General features: G+C 30.1%; 1 protein-coding gene across 4 annotated transcripts in view; it reads right to left on the minus strand.

Moving 5' to 3' along the window:
* Positions 1-234: 234 nt before the first annotated feature.
* Positions 235-24,342, minus strand: part of Tti1 (Telo2 interacting protein 1) — a 98,288-nt gene continuing 74,180 nt past the window's right edge. For 3 of the 4 annotated variants that reach the window (XM_075375312.1, XM_075375293.1, XM_075375299.1), the window contains 6 exons: positions 21,255-21,532; positions 18,075-18,243; positions 14,717-14,910; positions 8,971-9,199; positions 4,596-4,727; positions 235-1,001 (listed from right to left, as the gene is read on the minus strand). In XM_075375312.1, coding sequence (XP_075231427.1) covers positions 939-1,001; positions 4,596-4,727; positions 8,971-9,199; positions 14,717-14,910; positions 18,075-18,243; positions 21,255-21,532 — 1,065 coding nt within the window. In that variant the 3' untranslated portion in view covers positions 235-938. Of the gene's footprint in view, positions 1,002-3,276; positions 3,378-4,595; positions 4,728-8,970; positions 9,200-14,716; positions 14,911-18,074; positions 18,244-21,254; positions 21,533-24,342 lie in introns of all 4 variants that reach the window. The other variant, XR_012757724.1, reaches the window with a different exon arrangement.

Below are 24,342 nucleotides of genomic sequence, written 5' to 3' on the forward strand. Positions count from 1 at the left end.
TGCAAGATAAATAAAAAAGTAAATGGATCTTATTTTCTTATCAATGTCTACTTTTACTTTAGCCTTTAATATTAAAGAAATTGTTGCATAACTACACACTCTTGCAACCCAACCAACCAAAAGTCATGATATGCCCTGAATTGCAGGTCCTAACTGCTTTTAGAGGGTTAAGGAACTATTGTATTTGGCAAATATAGACTGTCGATAGTAGAAAAACATAGCAATTCCACAATATCATTTATATTTTATATTTAATTAAAATTCTTGTTTTTATACTAACATATTTTATAAATATGAATAAATATTACAAAAAAAACTTTCTTTTACTAAAATAACTAACTTAAATGCACTTAACTGCTTAATTCTTGTCAATGTTTATTTTTTCATTCAAATTAACTCAGATAATCACGTGAATTCTGCATGCTGCAATGGACCCACTCTAATCCCTAGAATGATTATTACATTAATCCCTAGTAATGTACCATTATTCTTAATGTCTCAGTACAAACTATTTCTGATATAAAGTTTAAAAAATTTCTTTAAACTGATATATTCATCAGAACAGTTAAAAAATTATCAATATAGTTGAAATCAATTTCAGTTTAAACCACCCTTTAACAATTACATAACTAAACAATGAAATAGGCAGCACTTTAATCTACTTATGAGCTCAAATATAAAGGCAAATACTAACACAAAAATATTCATATTTACAAATAACAATTTTATTTTAATAGTGTTATAAAAGTGAAGATCTTTAAACAATGATAATGAATGATTATTTCAATAAAGTGACCTTCACTTTAATATATTTTCTTGTAACAGAATATCTATTTGCAAATAAATTTAAAACAATTGTACTTTTAGAAATTTACTTCGAAGGATACATCACAAAATTTAAGTCTATTCTCTTCAAATTAACCTACAAATATCACTAGTTAACAACATTGCAATAATATTTGAACATTCTTCTTATATTGTGTGTCAGCTGCAGTTTTTACCTGAAAAGAAAAAAATTGGATCAAATCAAGTAAACGATAAATTTGATTAAATATTAAGCAGAATGTTTATGACAAAAACTGCAGTCAAGATTTATAATGTTTCTCATTTAAAAACATGCAAATAACTGTTGAGTAGTGCAAGACTTGAATGAGTACATTAACTTAATTAAAAAGCAGTAACAAAATAATTTGTTGTTTTTAGCTAACATACTATAACATGAAATTAAATAACATGAAAGTTATAAGATTAGGTTTGCAAAATTAATAAAAGAATTAGGATTTATTTTAAGAACACAGTCTTTGTTCTCAAAGGCTATAATTATAAAACATGAGGTTATGATTATATTAAATGCTGTTTGTAAAAGTGTTTGTCCCAGCTTGGAATACGTTACACTTGATTAGATGCTTATTTCCAAAGATGAATTCATGAAAATGTACAAAACAAATGTTTATTTTGTAAATGCAAAGTCTGGGTGTTCTTGCCCATATATTTTGTAACTTATGAATTGAAGCAATTGTCTGGAGTCCTGTCCTTGAAGATTTATTGATCCTGCTAATAACTTCTAATAAATGAACAGATCATTTAAATCCATTGTTGAACCTGCTAATTTACTCTTATATATGAAGAGGTCATTCGTGTTTCTATATATAAGACTTTTTATCTCCTTCTATTGCCCCAGTTGAGAATCACACACCTTCTCAATGTTTACTCTTGGGATATTTATTTTTTTGGCCATTCAATGAATTATCTTAAATCTAAGTTTTTACCTTCTGGACAGTTAGTGATGTGGCTTTGGAGCATGGACTTAAGGTTTTAAACATATGACTTATTTTACTTTTAAATATTAATTTATTAAATTAATTACTTTACATTAATATATAGGTAACATCATATTTCTTCAACTGGCACAGCTCAACTAGAATTAAACATTTAATATATTTAAAGCAATTCTTATTGATTGCTTTAAATATTTTTTAGGTTTAAGACTTCAATAAGTTGTTAACTTTGCTAAAGAGAGTGCAATATGAATGTTTAAGTGTGTTGCCTAAACATCTTTCATTAAGTTTCTTTGAGTGAGAATTGCTGTAAAATATAAATGGTTGAACATATGTCATAGATTTCATGTTTACTTTATGAAACCCATTTGGAGCCAATTCTTTTTGACAACTTAAAAATAACATCAGTTTGATAGATGATTTCATCTAAACTACATGCTCTTGATGCTTGACCTCTTCAAGTAATAATATTGCCTAACTGAATCCTACAATAATATAAAGTTTAAAAAGAATGGGGTATATTATAAATATGCAAAAAAAAATAATCTAAATTTACAATACAATTAGACCCAAAAAAAAAAAAATTTAAGATAGATCCAAAGAACAGTATGAACAACTTATTCTACCAACAAAGGAATGCAATATAAGGAATTTTTTTAAATACATCATTCGTCATAGATTATAACTGAGGTAATATGTTACTAGCACTTTCTATGGATATAAAACTCCTAATCATAATCAGCAGAATGCAGGTAATACATTTATATTTTTATTATCTACAGGTGTTTCATATTCTCATTTTAAAAACGCTTAACATGATTTGAAAGATATGCTTCACTAATAACAAACTAAATCCTAGTGTCAAGAATATATTTTTAAAAACTTATATAAAACAACCTAAAATGAATGAACCAACAAAAAAAAGATTAACAAAAAACAAATTTAATTTAAATGACTAATCAGTGTAAAACATATAAAACAAACTTAAAGGGCTGATTTGTTTTAAACTGTTTAGAAATCAGAGATATTAAATCTTGTTAGAAGTATATCCCAGGCTTTTGTTTAGTAAATCTTATTAATAATATCCAATTAGATACATGCAATATTGTAGATTTTATTTTCATTGTGTTCTAGTACATGCAATGTATTATTTTATAATTATTTCTAATAAACTGGATAAAGAAAACCTTGGTGAAAATGTTTGTTATAGATAAGTTATTAGTTCACAAATATAGTTTTTCTCACAAAGTATAAGATTCTTTATTTTTCTCTGAATAATTTTATGTAAAATATGTGAGGTATTTAAAAATTTTGTTATCATTTTTATATAGTTTTTGAATTAGAACTATGTAATTAACATTCTAGCCAGTTAAATTAAAAATAGAATTAATTATAAATTATCAAGTATATCAAAATACTTTCTGAATAACACAATTAAACTAAGAATAATGCTTGTAAATATATACATAAAATCCAACATAATTGTCAGTATATTTACACAATAGTGTTTTTTAATTCTGTAATTATTTATAAAATTGCCACATGTTCCTTCATTATTTAGAACACAATACTCAACAGCAGCTTAATCATCCAAATTCCCTGAAAAATAAGAGAAGCCATTTTAGGAACAGCTGAAATGATACTTTAATTGAAGTAATAAAACCTTATGATATAGAATATCAAAATCTTTAAAAAATAATTTGTTTATATTATGTTACAACTGTCTGGCACACAAACATTCACGGAAAGTGTGTATAAATATTTTTAAGTTTTTTTTTACATGATTTATAATGAATTTTTTCATGAAATTGTAGAGTACCAGATATGCAAATTAAGATAACCACATGTCAAATTTATTTCTTGAAAATTACATTTCGCAGGCAAGCACCATTTCTGAGGAGGTATTCCTAGAACTTCTTAATGACACTTAGTGTGACATAACATTTAGACAAGAATTTTTGTGATTTCTTCTCAGCTCTTGGCTTTCAATTCTCCTTTTGTAATAGAATGACTGCAACACACCTTACTTTTAAGGCGACTACAAAAGAAATTACATGTGACAGCTCAAAGAAACAGTTCCCACATGATTAGTGTACTGCAGGCTATATAATGATACATGATTGTATATCCATACTTTTGTTTTTTGCACTTATCTGCCTTGTTGAAACTAGCCATTTTCAATTGTCTGTTGAAATGTCTGTAGTTTTTGGGCAACAAATGTTTCCAACATGGTGTTGTACTGAGTTGTGAAGTAGTCACAAGATCATTCTCATTCTTAAAAAAATTGTGGACCTATGCCATACAATGACACAGGTCACCACACTGTATAATCTTGTTACTGTATAATAAATGAAGATGTAGTTAAACAGAAATTTGCTGGGCCCAATAATGAAAGTTTTGTTTTATTGACAATCCATTTAGATGTAAATGGGGTTCAACTGACAGCCAAAGGTTATTAATGAACTCATTGTCCTCAATTATGTTTGGAAGCATTTATTCTCAGAATAGTCATTGAATTAAGTGATCGTTATGTTTGAGTTCCAGGATAATCTATAATTTGCATGGATGATAATGAACATCTTGGAACAATATTCTTTTTCAACTCAAGCAATGCAACTGTGGACACACTGCACAATGTCAAATTAAACAGTATGGATTTCTTATGACAGCAACTTTAACAATTTCAATATTTTCTGGTGTACAAACCTTTTCATTTAAGAATATTCAAAGAGATTCAAATGATGAATATATATATATATATATATAGTATTAGTATATATATACTTTTTTCTAAATAAATAACAGTTTTTATGATACCTGACAAGAAGGCAAGGAAGAGGAGTTAAGTGGTTTTAACAAATTTGTAGGTGACCAAATGTTTATTAGATGAAGCCAAACTAAATCTCTAGATACAGTTGTTACAGTTCTGAATAACTCAATACATGCACTCTGAAACAATAAGTAAACACAAAAGACTTCATAAAACAAAAACAATACATAATAAACACCAAGCATATATCTAAATGAATGAAATAGTCTAAATGACTTCTCACTAAAAAAAAACAACAAAACTAGATGGCAGAGAATATTAAGAATTGAACCTCTATGAGATCAATCTCTTCACTGATAATAGCGCTACAAATGTCCAATTTTATAAATGCATTTAAAAAAATATTTTGAATTAAATTGTCTCACAACAGACTCTAAGCCTAATTACAGTTTCAAAGTTGGAATTGTCCAGTACTGAGTAGGCTATTCCCTTGTCAAATTGAACTTCAATAACCTTCCTAGAAAGGTTATCACCTTATAGATAAAAATCAGTAGTAGTCCTTCTGAGTATATTGATCATCTCCTTTCTCTTCCCTCCTTCATTACTCAAACATTTTTGATTTCTTGGACATTTACCAAGAATTAGATCAGCCTACCATCCTTCTTTTAAGTATGGTACAATGCTGGCACCTTTAAGTAGCTGGCATGACAACAGATTCCTCATGTGTGTTCAGTGGAGAGGTAGCTCCATTTCTAGGACTGTCCAGGGATTGAGTTTCCTAAGCTGCATAAAAAATAAAAATAGTAGCTGATGTAAATTGGAAAACAATTGAGATATTGTGTTTTTTTTATAAAGTAGTTTAGGAGCTATCTGGTAAAATTAAGCCCCATACTTCTACAAATCTAATACAACAAAAAGGGGTTGTGTTCAGTTCTAGTTAATAGTGATAATCTTAAACAAGACTTGAATCAGTTCTTTTCAGCATCACAGAATAATTAATGATGCTAATCATACATCCAACCAATACATAAGTGATAAGTTTAATTTTCTTGTAATCCAAGTTATTAAACAATGTTTTATCTATAAAATTTAACAAGTAATCATGAACTGTACAGAAGTACTTGCATAAAATTAATATAACTGATAATACTGGTTTCAAAATATTTAATATATGTGGGTTATTTTATATTTTTAGTTATTTTCAATAAATAAATATTGTTTCATTCTGCAAGATCCAAAAACGTTATGAATACAGTTTTGCAAACATTGAGGAAATTGGGCCCTACCTTGAGCAGACCTTAAATTTACAAAGCTTGGCTGCATGATTAGGTTTATTCATATGCAAACGGTGACCATTGTTTCTAATGATTAATAGTCCTCAATGACATAGCAATAATGTAAAAGCATTCATAGACTGATTTAATGCCTAAATTTAAGGGGATAGAAGCAGCTCTTATTTCGCCGGGATAAGATCTCCTATGCCTCCTTTGACTCATATCTCAATTTAACTTGTAAAAGGAGGCCTTCACAATTGAGACCTGTGACTCTCATGCTTCCAGCAAGTAGTCCCAGCTTTGGACAGGTCTCTATGTTCAGTTGGCAGTCATTAAAGCCTTTGCCACATATGGTGAGTCAGTAAAAGATGGGTGTTGTGCCTAGGTAGGACTGACTATGGTTGAAAAGCTGTGGTGGATTATTAGGATCAGCTTTTTTCCTAAAAAAATATGTTGTACTCAGCAAGGTCCATAGATTGAGGTAAAAGGTTTATTTACAAATTCCTTGTCAGGCCAGCTAAGTACATGATTGACCTTAATTTAAGAGTGGAAAGTCAACAAGTGAACAACACTTAACCTTCTTCAGAAACTCACAGCTATATGAGAATAACCTGTTATCTAACTTGATGACAATTGATAATGCAATATAAAAAATTCAGAACTGCTGGAACATGTCAGTGATAATCAACAATATGCTGGTGACTTGGACTGTAACAATCAGGATTTTGTTTGCTAATTCAGTGCTTACATAGCATATAACCTGAAGGATAGGTATGGGCTGGTTGCTTATCACTCACATGCTACACTGTCACTTTGCTAGGAAATTCATTAATAGATGAGTCTAATGAATTTATCAATAACCATTTTGTATAGATACATTTATGAGGATGCAGGTAAATGAGGATAAGCAAATGGGGTTTATTTTGTATTCTAAGCTCATACTGAAGCAATCTGAAATACACCTTATGCCTTAACTATGAATATTAAAATAAATTTTGAAGATGGCTATTATTTTAAGGAGGTGACTCATGTCTCAATTCTGGTTGTCTATAATAATCATTTTGTTATGTAACCTAACAGATAATATTTCAAAACTGTCTTATCATTATTATGAAGATCATTCAATAATAATTAAAGAAATAAATGACAACTGGAAAAACTATTTAGAATAATTGAAACTGTCTGTCATTCAAGTTGGCATTTGTAGATAGAAAATATTAGCTTTTTGAAAAGAATTTCTATTTACCTCTTTTGTTCATTTGAAAATGGGCTGCTCTGCTTAAAATATGTAGGTGGAGGAAATTATACTGTGCTAAGATATTGTTCTCTGAAGATGTGAAACCTTCTGAGATTAAGTAGCAGATGTTAAAACAGTATGACCAAAAATTATATTAACCTCGCATATTTTTATAAGTGGATTGAACAATTTAAATTGAGTAAAAAAGTGTCCCCATTTTTTGTTTTAGTGGAAGACTATTCAAGGTTTCAACTGATGCTTTGAAAAATAATATTATCTTATTTGCAAGGGTAGTGTGGTGTGTTGATTGTTGAAATTAATATAAAGTGGACTGTAGAACAAAAACACTTGAATTAAACATACTATGATACTAATAACTTTACTAATAAAAGAATATTGATACATTAGTTGGCGACTCGGCCGTATAGTATGGTTGCAAGTAGCACACTAACTTATTACTATATGATACAAGAATAGTTCACTCTTCTGCCGCAAGGAAGCGACGCAACAGGTAGAAGCATACAAATTTAGGAAATTTCTGAAATCTTTAGTGCGAGTATTGGTACTGTCCATTCAATTATTCATGATAAGCTCCATTACTACAAAATTTATTCAAAGTGGGCTCTCAAGACAGTTGAATCACAAATCACAGACACTTGAATTTACGTTTGTACAAACTTAAATAACAGTTTTTAGATTGCATAGTAACTTGTGATGAAACTTGGAGTCATCATTTTGAGCCAGAATCCAAACATAAGAGTATGGATTCACTTGCCAGTAAAAAATTCAACAACCTATATGTTAGCCAGTAAAGTGATGCTAATGTTTTGGGATATTAAAGGCCCACTTTATTAAGATTATGTGAAAGAACAATATATAATCAATTAGTACTATTATGACATGTTATAAAATAAAGAGAGATCTGCAATACGGAGGAAACATCCTGGTTTTCACTGCAAAGGTGTATCTTCAGCATGATAATGCACATCACCACTCTGTTCAAAAGGTACAACAAGCTATTCAAGCTATTTTTGAGTGGGTCGAGAGATAACGCCACATCCAGTTTACAAGTTCCGATCCTGCACCACCAGATTGGGATCCAGCAGGTGGCACAATTGCTGATGGCAACAATGAACAGATCAAGAATGTGGTACAAAAATGGCTAGTCACCAAGTGAACAATTCTTTACTACTGGAATAAGAAAACTTGCAGAAAGATGGGACAAGTGCCTAAATGAGCCAGGTATAATCTTAAAAAGTAGCATTGTTTCATTGTCATTGAATAAATAATAATTTTTTTTACAGTCATTTGTCTCTTTAATTATTGAACAACCCTCATATTATTCACTCTTAAAGTTGTATCAAGAAAAGCATTATGAACCATTGTGTACCTGACGATTGACAAAACCAACAGGTTTTACATACCCTTTAACTGGGAAATGACATAGAATACAAACAAAGATAAAAAAAGTACTTCAATTTAAGGCCTATAATATTCTGGATAGTTTTTACTGATGTAGACGTAATTTACAATATAGATTTTAAATTTAATACAGATTTTTTATTTACTAATGAACCCTCCTTTGTCATGACTCAAGAACTACCACTATTTGCATCAACAATGCTTAATTCATTAAAAATTGATTTTCACACTTTTCTTTAAATATTACCCGTCTTATAAACTCACTTCCTTAACAATGAAAAAAAAAGGCTATTGTGAAATCCCCAATCAACAAGCAATCCTAACAATTCACACATTTAAATTAAATGATACGGTTACACTTTAGTACAATCCTTTTCACAGCATGAATTGCATAATCCTCTGACTAGTTTCTTCTGATCATTCGATATCAAGCACTGCATTATAATAGAATAAAAAATGGATAATAAAAAATCAGTAAATTTTATTTACCTGAAGTGGCTGAGGCTGTAATGAATTAAGATATGGTGTTGCTGCATCCATTATTTCATTTATATTATATTCTGTAAGTTCTATGTCAACAGCAAGCTGACCAAGACCTTCCAACAAACACTTCTGCAATTTATATTGCTGAGTTAATCGATAAGCTGATTTAGTATCTTTAAGTATACTTTCAGCAGCTTTATTCTTCAGAACATTACAAACAGGGGGCAGCACTTCCCTTATTAAAAAAAAAATAAAGAAAACAAACACAGTTACATCACTCAAAACTACATACATTATTTCAGAATATATAAAAAAGTAAAAAGTCAAGAAAAAGCTTATAACTTTCACAATTTACCTACCTATATTTTTCAATACAGGTAGTAAAAACAGCAACTAAAAATTAAAAAAAAAAAAACCCTAAAAGTTCAATATCACCTTAAGCATAAATAGAGAATAAGTTAGATACAACTTTTCACGAGAAAAGCATTTGCTATCAGATTATTTTGAAATCAAGTACTGCAAATATTTAATAAAAAAAAGGAAGTTGAATTGTATTCACACAAAGAAAACTATCATGATGAAATTTCTATTACAAATCATTTGGATTGATCTACAGACTAACATAAATCTCAGAGAAATCAATCAATCTCTGGTAATTACTAATTTTAATAAAAAATAAAATAAGATGTAACAAATTAAATAAGTATATGAATTCAAAACATATAAATAATATAAAATTGCTTTCAATTACAAAAATCTTGTTTATTAAATTACATTATTAAAGCTTGTTTATTAACTTTAGGATAAAAATTTTAAGAACTTTATTAATCCATAAAAATAATTTTAAAATGAAAAATTCATAAAAATAATTTAAAAATGAAAAACTCATAAAAACAGTAAAAATTTAATAATTTATCACGTCTGGGACTCAATATATATAAGAACCAAAACTAATAAATGATCAATAATGTACAACTAATTCTATTTCATTACAATTGTTTTGTTAAGTAGCATGAATGTTTGGCATTAAACTGTTATCGTAATACATACTGATACTGAGAGAATTATACGTTTGCACCTTTACATATTGTAGTGCTAATGAAACACAATTCTATAGTCCGGAGGTAAAGAGCACCATCTCCATCTTTACAATTTTTGCAGTATAGCAGTTTGAAGTTTAGAAATTTGCTTTTTCTAATTTCTTTTGCTCATCACCATCCTTCCATCATGATGGATAGATAGTCTACCTTGGCGAAAGCCTCATTGTTCAAGGGAAATTAGGGCATTTCTATCAATGTACCGCATGAGAAGCCAGTTTACCATTCATTGTACTACCTTGCAAAGGACACTGTTCAAGAATACAGGTCAATAACTTGAAGGGCACAATTTATCATTATCAGGTTTCAGTAAGGGAATTACCAATGTTTCTGACCAAGTATCTGGAAAAATCTGATCAGAGAATATTTTATTATAAATAGACAAAAGATGTCGTAATGCAGTTTCAGAAGGTGATATAACATACTGAGCCTGATATTATCATTTCCAGGGAAAGTGTCACAGGAATTACTCAAAGCATATATTAGCTCATTAAATGAAATGGAAATGTTTGATTCATTTTGTGAATCTCTGATAATTGTGTTTCAGTCCAATTGGGCCATGGAGATTGTCCTGATCCACACAACTGATGATGGAGTTGTTTGAGAAATGGTATAACATAATTAAGCAAAGATTTGCATTTAGCATACCAAAACACTCGACAAAAAACAGCCCTTGCACTGTGGAAGGCGCAGAGCAATTCATAAGTAGGCCTTTGATTGAAATTATGTAAAGACTGCAACAATCCCTTAGTGTAAACCTGCAGTCCTCATCCCACCAAGGAACAGCAGGCAGCCCATATGTTAAAAGAATAAATTTATTTACACAATCGAGTATCAGGTGTGTAAACTTGCCAAGCTGGTGGATCACGCTACCACTCTTGTCATATTGGGCAAATGAATCCTTGTATCCCATCCAATCTGCTTCCAAACCATCCATCTGCATGGCTGACTCTGAGGCAAATCACTATCATTGACTGAGCTAACTACCAGTCTGTCATTTTAAAAGGCGCCAATATCTTCTATGAGAATGCAAGGATGTTTTTCACTAGTGAAATGTGCACAGCTAATATGATTTCCTTCATGAAAACAGTCACACCTTCTGCCCTCAGTTCGATGGTCACATCTTTCACAGATGTAACCGCAAAAGGACACATCTTCCTAGGGGCAAAGATAAGTCTCCTGCAGACAAAGTATTAAATAGTTTTCTTCCTTTAGTAGGATTTCAATATCATCACAGTGAGAACAGACACTGCAAACATTCCATTGAATAATATTTGTACCTGTAAAAATATTCTTTTTCTGTTATATACAAATTCTGTGTGTAGATTATTTTTCAAATGTTATCTGGTTGTTCTTTTTGATTTTGATTACTTTTAAGAAGTGCTCTGCTTCTTTGGCCTCCATATGCTTGAAGAGACCTTGAGATTGTGGTGGGGAAACCTGCGAGGCTGGAAATACCTTACCTGATTTTTTTTAATAGATCCCTTCATATGATAGTTTGCTGCATTGTTGGTGCAGTGGGAATTTTATATGGGGGTGTATTAACTGAAGTAGTTTTCAGTAAATTACTGTCAGTAGTTCCAGGAAAAATAGCTTTCTTCTTGTCTGAACTCTTAGTGAGCTTGGAAATAGTGGCTAAGAGTGAAACAACCTAATCAGAACACATCTGAACAAGCTGTTTTAACTCACTGCAGGATCTGTAATGTTGATCCAAGTTTGCAAGGCCTTGCCTTGATGTAGTGGCAGCAAAAGTGACGTCTGGTTTAACCAGGTTCCAGGAGTTCAGTCTTTTTATATTCTCTTCGTACAGCCAGAAAGGATAGCTTCTGCATGGTAAATTTTGAGAATTAACTTCTCTTCTTTAAATGTTGGGCAATCTCAAGAGCGAGCTGAATGTGATCCACCACACTTAGCAAATTTTTCTTTCTCCTGACAGTCAGTATCGCTGTGACCCTCTTTACTAAATGAAGCGCATACTGTATTTTTTGTAACGTGGTCATACCCTTGACATTGGGAACACTGCCGTGAGTTGGGGATGAATGATCCTATTGAACCGACACTAACAGTCTTCAGTGGTACGAGAAGGTTGAACATTAGTATGAGAGTGGAAGTAGGTTCTTCCATTCTACTCTGAGGTTTTATTATACGTTTCACTTTTACAACATCTTGTGGATGAAGCTCATTGGCAATCTCAGTAACACTGATCTTCAAATGGTCCGGACAAAAGCTTACTCCTCGGCTAGTATTCAAGGATTTGTGGCATACTGCCTTTATGTTGATACCACCCATACTGATGAGACGCAAAAGTGATCAACTCTCTTCATCACTAAACATCTTGATCACTATCGATCCGTCTCTTAACTTACTGACATTTTTGATGAAGCACTTGAACCTGCTGTATCACTTTATTTATCAGAAAACTGAGATCTTTTGAAGGAAGCCTCCTTCCTGATTGTTTTAGAGAACTAAAAATCGTATATATTTAAAATGTGGATTATTGATGGTTCTAGTGTGTGTTCCACTGGATGATGTTCGTAAAGAAGACTACAAATATATTTGCCATGAGTGCATTTGTACGAAAACTATTTTAACAATGGGAAAATTAGTTGCAGGTAATTCGGTTTTTCTTAGAATTTTTCATTTTAATAAAATCAGACACACTGGGGTCAGGTGGTTCCTCAACCATATCCTTAAGCATATAAGGTGATGAAGGGGGTATTTGTGTGGGCTCCCTAACAGGAAGCTTTATTAGATGGCATACTACCAGCTGTATTTACACCTACCATAAAGGCAAAATTTGTGAATTGCCTTCTCTTCTTTAAAAGTTGGGCAATCTTGTAAGCAAGCTGAATATCCACCACAGTCAATACATTTTTCTTTCTCGTAGCAGCTTGTGTCATTGTAACCTTCTCAACATTGGAAACATCGCCATGGGTTGGGAATGAATGGTCATATTGAACTGACAGGTAACAGATGTTTATTTTCTCCAGTAGTACAGAAGGGTTGAATGTTAATATGCGGGAAGAAGTAGGTTTCTCTATCCCGCTCTGATGTTTCATTATTCGCTTCACCTCTACAACACCTTGGAGATGAAAGTCACAGGCAATTTCAGTAATGTCAATCTCCAGAAGAACCCAAAAAATTACTCCTCAGCTGGTGCTTAAGATTTTGTGGCATACTGCAATTAAGTTTATACTGCCCATATTAGTGAGATGTAAGAGAGATCTATTCTGCTTATCACTAAACATGTCTTTCAGTATCAATCTGACTCTTAATTTCCTGACGTTCTTTGGGGAACCACTTGAACCTACTTTTTATTGATCAGGAAAGGTGAGACCTTATGAAAGGAGCCACCTTCCTGATTATTTTGAAACTACAAATCTAATGTTTTTTATGCTGTAGATGGGATGTGTCACTATTTAAATTATTTTCTTCGGAATTGTTATCCTTGTCAGATAATGCTGAGCAAGGCATTTTCACAAGACAAGTGGCAGTTTTTTCATATGAACCACCAACCATCATGAATATTGTTTCAGGATGGTAGTTCTAGTTCCACAAGTACTGTGAAAAGAAAGGACAAACCCTGTAGAGCCCACAGACACAGGGGATTAGAGCTAAATACAACTGAGTTCACCCAGGTCCAAAGGATATCTCACTATGTAGAGCCATCGGCATGATAATTTCCATCCTGGGTTACGGTAGCAGTTTGTAATATGTCGCAATGGCCATGACAGGAGAGCAATAAGAAGGGATAAGAAGAAGAAATAGGATAAGGATAGGAGGGAAGGAAGACGGTGAAGGAAAGAAAGGAAAAAAGTAAGGTCAAGGTCAACAGACAGTTGGCCTTCAGTTGCCTTTTACGACTGCCAGTATACACTGTAGGCCAAGATTCTTTCCACCAATCATTTGAGTGGACTTCTGAACTCACAGGAGGTAATAGAGTAGAACTATTACACACATTATTTCAGTGATCTGCAAATTCAGATTTTATTTTTAAAAATCTATTAAAAAAGTATTACAAACTACTGTGATTGCATTTTAGTTATAATAATAAAATAGGATCAACATTCAGATGGTAAACTCCAGCTCTCATAACTTGATAATTCTACAACCACCTGGAGAATTTTATAGAGTACATAAATAATAAAAATGTCAAAAAATAAAGGATGTGAATTACAGATTAATACTAATGCTCCCAGTTCAAGACACATTTAACAAACCGATTTCCTTACATGCAAAGCTTAAAAATACAGGCTGTAATTTTACTGTATGCTGTTTTCATTTTTAGCTGTTAATGAAAAAGCACTAATGTCACTTATAAATAAACAGATAACCAAAAGAACCCACCGGGTTGGTCTAGTGGTGAACTCGTCATTGCAAATCAGCTTATTTTGAAGTTGAAAGTTTTAAGGTTCAAATCCTAGTAAAGGCAGTTACTTTTATATGGATTTGAATTCTAGACTGTACTGTTCTGTGGTGTTCTTTGGTGGTTGGGTTTCAATTAACTACACATTTCAGGAATGGTCGAACTGAGACTGTGCAAGACTACACTGCATTTACATTCATACATATCATCATCTGAAATAATACCGTATAGTAGTTCTGGAGGTTAAACAAAAAAAAAAGATAACCCGAAGAGCTACAATTCAACTAACCTTAAAACTCGGAACCTTATAAAATCTTTTGAGGTCGAAGCAAGAGTCTGTAGAAGTTTGAAAGCTCTATTCATGACTAGAGGCTCATTTGATTCCAACTGAAATCTGTTAACAAGTGGACTCCAGACCGCATGAACTACAGGGAGAAGCTGATTTGGATACATACTCAGAAGCAAGACACCTTCATCTAACACCTAATAATAAGTACAAAAATTTAATTAAGCAAGTGCATTACAGTTTTTGAAAAAAATCTATATACTAAGATTAACTTCAAGCAGAGAATTGCAATATCAGAAGTACACAAACTTGTTAATTTACTTGATTGCGAACATGTACTTTATTAAAATATTACTTTACTTACCTTAACCTCTAACTCTGACATATCTGAATTATTTTTCAAAGCATATGTGTTCTTAGTTATAAGAACACATAATTATCAACAAAAATTATATTTATTTTGTCATTAGATAAACAAAGATCAGAAATAAGATATTAGCATTATAATTTTAAATAAGATGCTTTACTACTTTACTATATCACAGAATGGTATAAATAAGAGGTAGTAGGTATGATGGAAAAGACACTCTTTTCAAGTAACTGTTAACAGTTCTTCATAACAGATCAGGAATAATAAACTTGCTAATGAGTAATGCAATAATGGATTATTGAAAAAATACATTGTACAATCTGTATATACAGTACAGATTGAAAAAAAATCATTTACTCTCTAAATTTCCTTAAGGTCTATAGACTTTTTCAAGCCATAGAAGAAAAATTCCCTCTCAATGCAATTAGTGTTGGAAATAATTTATTCACCGTTAATTTGGTTTCCTTAATGCTAAAAACCTTCCTCCCCCTGAGATTTTTGGGTTAGAAAAGATGTAGCAGTCCAAAGGACCTCCATTCAAGTGAACGAGACAGATGCTCCAGAAGCTTAAAGTCTGGAAATTTCTGCTATATAATGTTCAATTTGTAGAGAGCTCAGAAAAAATCCACTGAATTTTGAAAATGAGTTACTGCTTCAGTGTATAGAGAAAAGCATATCAGCAGTACGCTGCTGAATGGTGGCAACAGGTAACCTTGAAGAAAACTTTCAACTTTATTCACAATACAGTTGACAAAAGCTTGCTGCTGAAGGTATCTATATTTCATACTCTGAGCATAGGAAACCAATTTGTCACCATTCTTTTTTTTTCTGATTGGACCTTAAATATAAAATGGTTCTAAGTAATAGTTATTAATAACATTGAAAGTAAAATATTATGACCCAATCAACATTTATATTTAAATTGCTTTATGATTTAAAAATGAAGTAATAGGTACTCATAAACACAATTATACAAAATATTCATGCTGCTTCTTACTTCCTTGTACAAAATAAAGGAAGTATTGTGATTGCGAAAAATTTTGGTTCTTAGATTTCAACAGAAATACCTGTTTTGACCATCCTTGAGACCATTTTGACTAGTTTGGGCGTGTTGTCTGTATGTACGTATCTTGCATAACTCAAAAACGATTAGCCATAGGATGTCGAAATTTTGGATTTAGGACTGTTGTAAGATCGAGTTAGTTGTGCACCTCCCCTTTTGATTGCATTCGACTGAACCAAAAGTATCCAAAAAAGCCCAAAAAATTTGGATTTTGGACTTTTTCTTAACTGCAGTAATAAGCCCTCATTGAGAGCTTTTCAGCAATATATCATAAGTGGTACTTATTTTCGTTGATTCCAGAGTTATAGCCAAATAAAATTTTAATTAATAAAATATTTGGATCATACAAGGGAAGGCACATTGGTTCAAATCAGACTTCATCTCCTTGTTTTTTTAACTTTCTTTTTTAATTTATTTTTTTAACTTTTATTTTAATTTAAATATATTGATTTATTAATAATTATTAACTCGTGATTGTAAAAAATTGTTTACAATAAATGATAATTCAATAATAACAATAAAAAAAATAATATGAAAAAATTACAAGTAATTAGTGAAATAAAATTTTATGTACTTTTAAAAATGTGTATATGTAATTTAATAGGCATTATTACATATGCGTATAAGTAATAGATTTGGTGAAACATCTGATTATTTAATATTAATTGAAAATTATAATTTAGAATTGTATTATTTTTGGATTTTCTAGTTTAATTTTATTTAATTATTCAGGAATTTCTGTTTAATTTTATCTACATTAAAGTTAACTACAGAGTAACTGAAAAATAGTGCCTCACAAGAACAACATAAACACTGAGGCATACATGTCTGATCTTTAATAAACTGCAAAAGATTCTTATATTTTAGTTCATTACTTCTCCGATACTGTCGGACAATACTCTCCCTAAGTCTGAGTTGATCATCATTTTGTTTATTTGATTTATGTTGCTAATTATTTAACCGCTCTTTGGTTTGATATAATTCTTCTGATCTTAATTTGTGTACATGTTCTTTAGTTTTCAAATTTTCTCTCTCTTTATAATAATCATCATCCTTTCTTAATCTTTTATTCTTTCCTTGGTCTTAACGCTTTCTTCCTCTTTATATTTATCATCTTCTCTTAATCTTTTTATTATTTTTTTGGTTTTAACATTTTCTTCCTCTTTATATTTATCATCTTCTCTTAATCTTTTTATTCTTTCTTTGGTTTTAACATTTTCTTCCTCTTTATAATTATCATCTTCTCTCAATTTTTTTATTCTTCCCTTGTTCTTAACATCTTCTTCCTCTTCATATTCATCATCTTGTCATTTTTGAGATCTATTTCTTCATGTTATCTTTCTTTTTTCTGTAAGATTGTTTCTTTTTCATTTTAGATTATTCACCAGATAATCAAATAATAAAAACTGAATATTTTACACCGTCAGGTTGAAATTAACATTTATAACCAATATACAGGAATTCACTAAACAGAATAGTTTAATTATTATTAACTTTTATACGATACATCAGAAATTTGAAACTTTTGTTAATCAGCAACTCACGAAGATACAAATAATACTGATCTATACTAGATTAGATCAGTAGAGTAGATCTAGATTAGGTCAGTATTATCAGTATTATTAAATGGACTTTTAGTCTATCCTAATATTTCATGTAAGATTGTTGAATTAGTAATTGTTTAAATATTTGATATTAATAAAAACTAATATTTCAGCATTAATAAAAACTAATATTTCAGCAATTGTGTAACTGTCCACTATATTAAAGAATTGGAGGATAATATTTCACTTTCATATGAAATAAGTTTAAATGAAATGCAGGAAAAAATGTATACTGTAATTTAATAGGTGTAAAAGGAAGTTATGAGGTGTCCACATCAGATTTTTTCAGTTACTGAAATAATTGGTATTATTTACTCTACATACCTGAAGCACCAAAATTCTTAACATAGGATCCTTAGATGGCAAAAAATGCAGACTCCGCTGTACTATGTCAATAACCAACTGCATACATATAGGAATGTCATCTTTCTTTTCATTTTCTATTATTTCTTCCTCATTTTTCTCAGAACTTCCATCAAGATTATTCTTTATTCTTTCCTCAATGAATGGATAAAAATGTTTAAAACAAATATATAGTAGAAAATATACAAATACTTACTAATGAATAATTAATTTATTATAATACATATATATTTTCTTCTAGAGAAGAAAGTAATCATCACTATCTGACACAGTAAATTTGTTGCATTTTTTATTCACAGCAACCAAACAGAAATATTCTATATATAAAAAAAAAATCTATTTAAGGGTCAAATAGAATTTGGCAGCTGACCTACTGATGATTGGTTGGCATCTATTTTATGCGTTGATACATCCATCTCTCTTTTGTTACAATTTTAAATAAATGATCAAGTTAAAAATGTGTGTGTATATTCTTGATTTAACCCAATATATCTATTACACTGGCTTTTGTTTTCTGACAGGTAACCATCCGTTTGGATGTTTGTTGTCAATGGCAGACAAAGAGTTGGTAATTTTTCTTGGGTTCAATAAATGGAATAAAACTGCATGTGTAAATGCAGTAATGGATGCTATTTACCCACAAAGAATAATTCTCTAATAAATCCCCTCAACAACCATGAAAACTAACAACTTTAGACCAGACAAATCCTCATTCTATCTAGTGTCCTTTATCTGGTAATGGTTTAATAGTTCAAAATCCATATCTCAGTATGGAAGAAAAGTTGCAAGACTTCAGTGTTTCTGGGAACCACAAAGAGTGTACAAGAATGAGTCTTCAAGATATCAAGATAACTTTATCTTCCAGTACCCAGATGTTTTCTAACTTGACTAGAAAACTTTGTCCCCCCTTATCTGTACACAGGAATTTTAGAGTGGATGAATTCTAACTTCAGAGCAATGCAGCTGAGACTGTTTGTGCAGTATTGATGTTGGGACAGAGAAGCTGGTTGATAGTATGGTAAGGATGACCATTCAGAAGGCCACTCCTACTCCATGTGTCTTTCAACCCCCGGCAAACGATGAGCTACAACAAACTGCATATGCTATGGTATACAGCCAGCAATGGCAGAATGAATTTCTGAGTACTGTGATCTGATTGCTAACCACAATTAACACTACACATAACAGAGCAAAAATACAAAGTGAAGCTGTTTCTTAAAGTGTACTGGAGATAGTATGCAGCACTGTTAGGTGTTTACTAGTTAACTTGCCACACCAAGTAGTCCAGTCAGGCTGAACAATAACCATCTTCGCAGTCTGCCTTGTTCAAGAATAAAATGTAATATTTTAAGGTTTTTAAGAAGTTTTTTGGTATTTCCATATTACCTTAATCAATCACTTTTTTGATTAAATTATACATATGTTTAATGTAACTGACTATGGTGCCATTGCTTGGCAACAATGGCACCATAGTCTTGAATGTTAAAGAAACCATTTTAGAAAGGTTTGAGCAATATATCTGATCTGTATTATGTTTGTTCATCAATTATACTGCTTAATTAAATATTGTGTGTTTATAATTTCATTCTGCTTCACTTTACTAAAATCATGGCTAGTACTTGCAATGTAAAATATTTTTATAGCGTGATTAATGTCTGAACAAATATCCTGTTTCCAAGAGTTACGTTGCAAAGATTTATTTTAGATGTATATATATGTTCTATGTATGAAAGTATAACAGGACTGACCAATATTACATCTAGTGGAGTTATGGCTGTTTCATTTATATACTCCCGGGTTATTTTGCTCACTGGGTAAGTTTTTGACTTTGTTTAAATTTATTTAATGTTCTGAGTGTAAATGTATTTGGGTAGATGTTAATCAGTGTTGAATATTTTAATGCAATTCTTGAGTAATTTTTGGATGATAGGGGTGAATATTATGTGATGCAACATGCATGAAAAAACTGCAATTTATTCTGTGTGGAGTGATTATATATGTTGGGAATTAGTTTATCAGTTGCTGTGGGTTTTCTATAGTTATTACAAGTGTGGTAATCGTCTGTTTATTTTAGATATGGTGTAGCCAAGAAAGAAAGTTAATTGATCTATTGAGTCCGCATTCTGAAGTTAACAATACATCAAGTTAAAATTTTGCTGATGAGAGTAATAAATATATGATACTCTCATATATTGCCTAAATACAGGAGTAAGGTATCATGACAATGTCTTTTATTATGTTCCCTTTGATAATGATTAAAGCAGTGTAATTTTGTATTTATTCCAGTTAATGTGAAATTTCACATCAGTTAATTTGAAATCTTTTGGCAGTCTGAACACAAACTGAAACCACATTTTATCAAAATTTGTGCAATTCTCTTAAATTAATTTGCAAAATCATAAATTTGTTTTTTATCAAAGCAAGTTGTTTAACTGAATACTGCTTGAAAATTAAAAATAAATTCTTAAAATTATAACAGGACACAGTTTTAATGAAACATTCAACTGAATTCTGTACATACCATCCATTCATAGCACTTTGGTGAAACAAAGTTACATCTTTGACTTTCATCTAGAAGGTTCCAGATTTTAATCTAGGTCAGGCATGGCATTTTTCAAATTCAATTCGTAATATATTTTTACACAAGTGTTTTGACAAGTTTGTAATGAAATCATTAAAAACAAAGATAGCATGGCAGGTATATTGTACATACCCCACTTTTGAATTCATCTATTGTGATAGAAACTAATGTAGTACATATATTTAATGCTATGAAGTTAATTACATTTTTAATGTTATTAATCTGAAGATGATTGTCAATTTAGACCTCTATTTCACTATTGTTTAAAATTCCTGTTAGTCAGTGTGGTATAAATTATTTAATATTACTTTACATCTAGCAACATTTAGATAATAAACTATACTGGCAACACCTAAATATGTATAGTTGAAAAGCTATACAGCTTGAATAGGCTATAAACAAATTTTTCATTTAACACCAGTAAATTAAACAATTTTCATGAAATTATTTATTAGCAGAGAGACGCAAGCAGAAAACAATTGCAGGTAAATAAAAATTAATATAAAAAGCATATTATAAATAATGAAAAATTATCAGTAAAAAAAGTTAAACAAATTTACCGAGATGATTTATAGTGCTGAGAAAATTTTTCTTCTAAATTTCTTTCATCATCACTATCCGAATCACTACTTAAATTTTCAACAATGGCTTTTGATTTTTTATAATCCAGGAACTGTTCAAAAGGAGTCTTCTTTTGTAACACTTCACCTGAATTTTTAAATAATTTTCTATTATCCTCCACTTGCCATCTTCTTACACTTGCAATAAAAGTAAGAAATGTTCGAATATATGCATACATGTTGTTCATTTGAAATCTGTCATAACTCTGTTGTAGTACCTAGAAATAGATAACTGCATCATTTGATCATTTAATATTGAAGTTAATAATCAATATAATAAAAACATTCAAGAGAAGAAATTTCTAAATTAATTTTTTCAGCTTTGTCTCTTACTTCTAATTTAATTCAATATACACTAAATATTTGGTTATACAAGAAAAACAAAAGAAGAAAACTGTTTACAAACTTACATAAGTACAAATGGATAATTTTTAGAGCCTTTATTATATAATTAAACATATTTTTTAGTGTTGAGTAAACAGAGCTCATAGTTATCATATTTAACAATACAAAAATTTCACACTAAGTATCTTTACGGTGTCAAACAGACTTCTACTGTCTGATAGCAAATTTTCTTCACAGTAAAAACAAATCTAATACAACCTTTATTCTTTGTATTTATTCACATTACTGAGATTTATCTACAAATTAAAAAAAAGTGTTTCTACATTCATTATATAATGCAAAATTATATCTCATGTACAAAAAAAGTTAATACTTTTTAATAGTACATTTTTTGTAAATTCTCGTCTTTTTGCAATTTTTAAATTGAATAAAATAGTGGTTTTCTAAAAGGTTTAATCTTTTCTTCATAAAAATGTAAAATTAAACAATATGACAATTATAAACCGAAGACAAGAATCTAGCTATCAAAACTTTTAACTTTTTGAAACTATAATGTATATTATCTAATATATTCTTTTAAATTAGATAGAAAAAAAAAGTAAATTTCCATTTAATATTTACCACAAAAATATGCTCAAATAAACATTACATACATATACATAAATTTATTATTTTTAATAATAATTTTTAGTAAATCTAGATTAAAAGAATAAGATTCAGTTTATAACTACAAATTTAAAATTTTATTTCAATTAATTACATTATCATCCTACAAAAAAAAAACTTTAACAACTAGATGTCTCTAAATTTATAGTAAGGAACACCTGAACTGATAAGTTGAGGTAAATAGTACATTCTAATCAGTAGTTTTGTTTTAAGAAAATGCCAAAAACTACAAAAAAATTTTTTATCAGTAACGTTGCAGAAGTTTGTAAATTAAAAATAAAATAAAATCATAACTAAATATTACATAGAAAATGTAAGAAAACATTTGCTTATGCTATACTTCTAAATTTTTTCAAAGACCCACTAGCAAAATGGGTAGTAGAAGGTAAAAATGTATAATATGAGTTACCAGGAAGACATAACTACTAACACAAATCTATACAATAGGAATAAATAATTTATTTATAGCAGTATAACACAAACCACAAAATGATTCTGACTTTAACTTTTGAGAAATCGGAATAAATTTATCAGATGTTTAAAAACATGCCATTTTTTAATTACTTTTTAATGCCTAATGTATATTTTTCATTTATTAGTTCCTGAGGAAGTTTTTCATAAAGCTTTCAATAAATTTGGTCGAGATTTTCTAAAATGTTGATGTATAATAATTCACAGAACCATTAACTCTTGTAAACAAATCAAATATTCTATGTATATTATTGTCTCTTGCCTCATGTATCTTGTTATATGAGGGGGTTGGTTGGTTGTTAGGTTTTTACTACAGGTAAATGTGATAAATCATAAATATTCATTGAAAGAATGTTTTTTTTTTATATAAGTATTGACAACAGGATTCGAAGGATATATAGTATTCCTCTTTTTACAAGTACAAAGTGCTCTTTTTTGTAATTTAAACATCTGTGTGACTTTTGGACTAAGGACGGGGCTCCAAAACACGCTTAACAAATTAATAGAATGTATTAAATCATATTAACGTGAGACTGATACTGTTTTAATTTGAGGCAAAAACTATCTAAAGAATTAAAGATTTTCTGGCAGTTAGCTGCCAAATTTTCTGTGTGGTAGTTCCAATTAAAATTCCTATCAATTGGAACAAGGAATTTAGTATGGTCTATGCATTTCAGTTTCTAAGTGGATAAACAACTGATTAATATCTATCAGTATAGTACCATCAGAACATCATACAAGTTTCTCCTCTGATATATCTGTAATGACATAATTAGTTTAAATCACATAAAGGAAAGATTCAATGTTAAACCCCAAAACTGAATAAAACACTGATTAACACTGGCTTAATTATTTGAGAAAATAACTTTCTTCAATAACAGAGTTTGTATCACTTTAGTGTAGGTAACCAGGACATATTCATGACCTGTCAATTAGATGTAACAGACAGTATCTTCAAACTCGTAGTTATTAAGATTGAATAAAGGTTAATCGGTTGAAAGTAGACAACAGAATAAACGATTATATTGCATTTTGATACAATTAAGGCCTTTTATATAGGTCAGAACAAGCATGCAATTGTGTTTACGAAGACGTAAATTAGTTGGGATCAACTAATTTAATTAGTTGGGATATTATGGTAAATGTAACTGGGATGAGTTCTCATCCCAGTTACATCTTCCATAATATAAATTGTTGTGTGCATTAGTTATTGATATAAGAGTCTGATTTGATAACATATTTATAAATGATTATTTGAGAGAAATATGAATAAAATAAATAAGTAAAATTTAATTCTTAAAAGCCAGTGTTAGTTGTTTTATAAATACATTTCAGTGAAATCTTAAGTAGCAGTCTTAACTAAAACAGTTTATTCTTCAACTTTTAATTTTCAATTAAATTGATATTGGATGAGAACTGACTTGATCCAGAAAAGAGGGAAAGATTATACATATTTTATTTTAGTACTAAGTTAATGATAGTGCTTTACTTCAAATATTTTAAATTATACTTTAATTATAAATTGAACATTTTATTTTAAGTTTAT

Source organism: Lycorma delicatula, chromosome 1 (assembly GCF_047948215.1).
Source record: "Lycorma delicatula isolate Av1 chromosome 1, ASM4794821v1, whole genome shotgun sequence".
Lineage (NCBI taxonomy): Eukaryota > Metazoa > Arthropoda > Insecta > Hemiptera > Fulgoridae > Lycorma > Lycorma delicatula.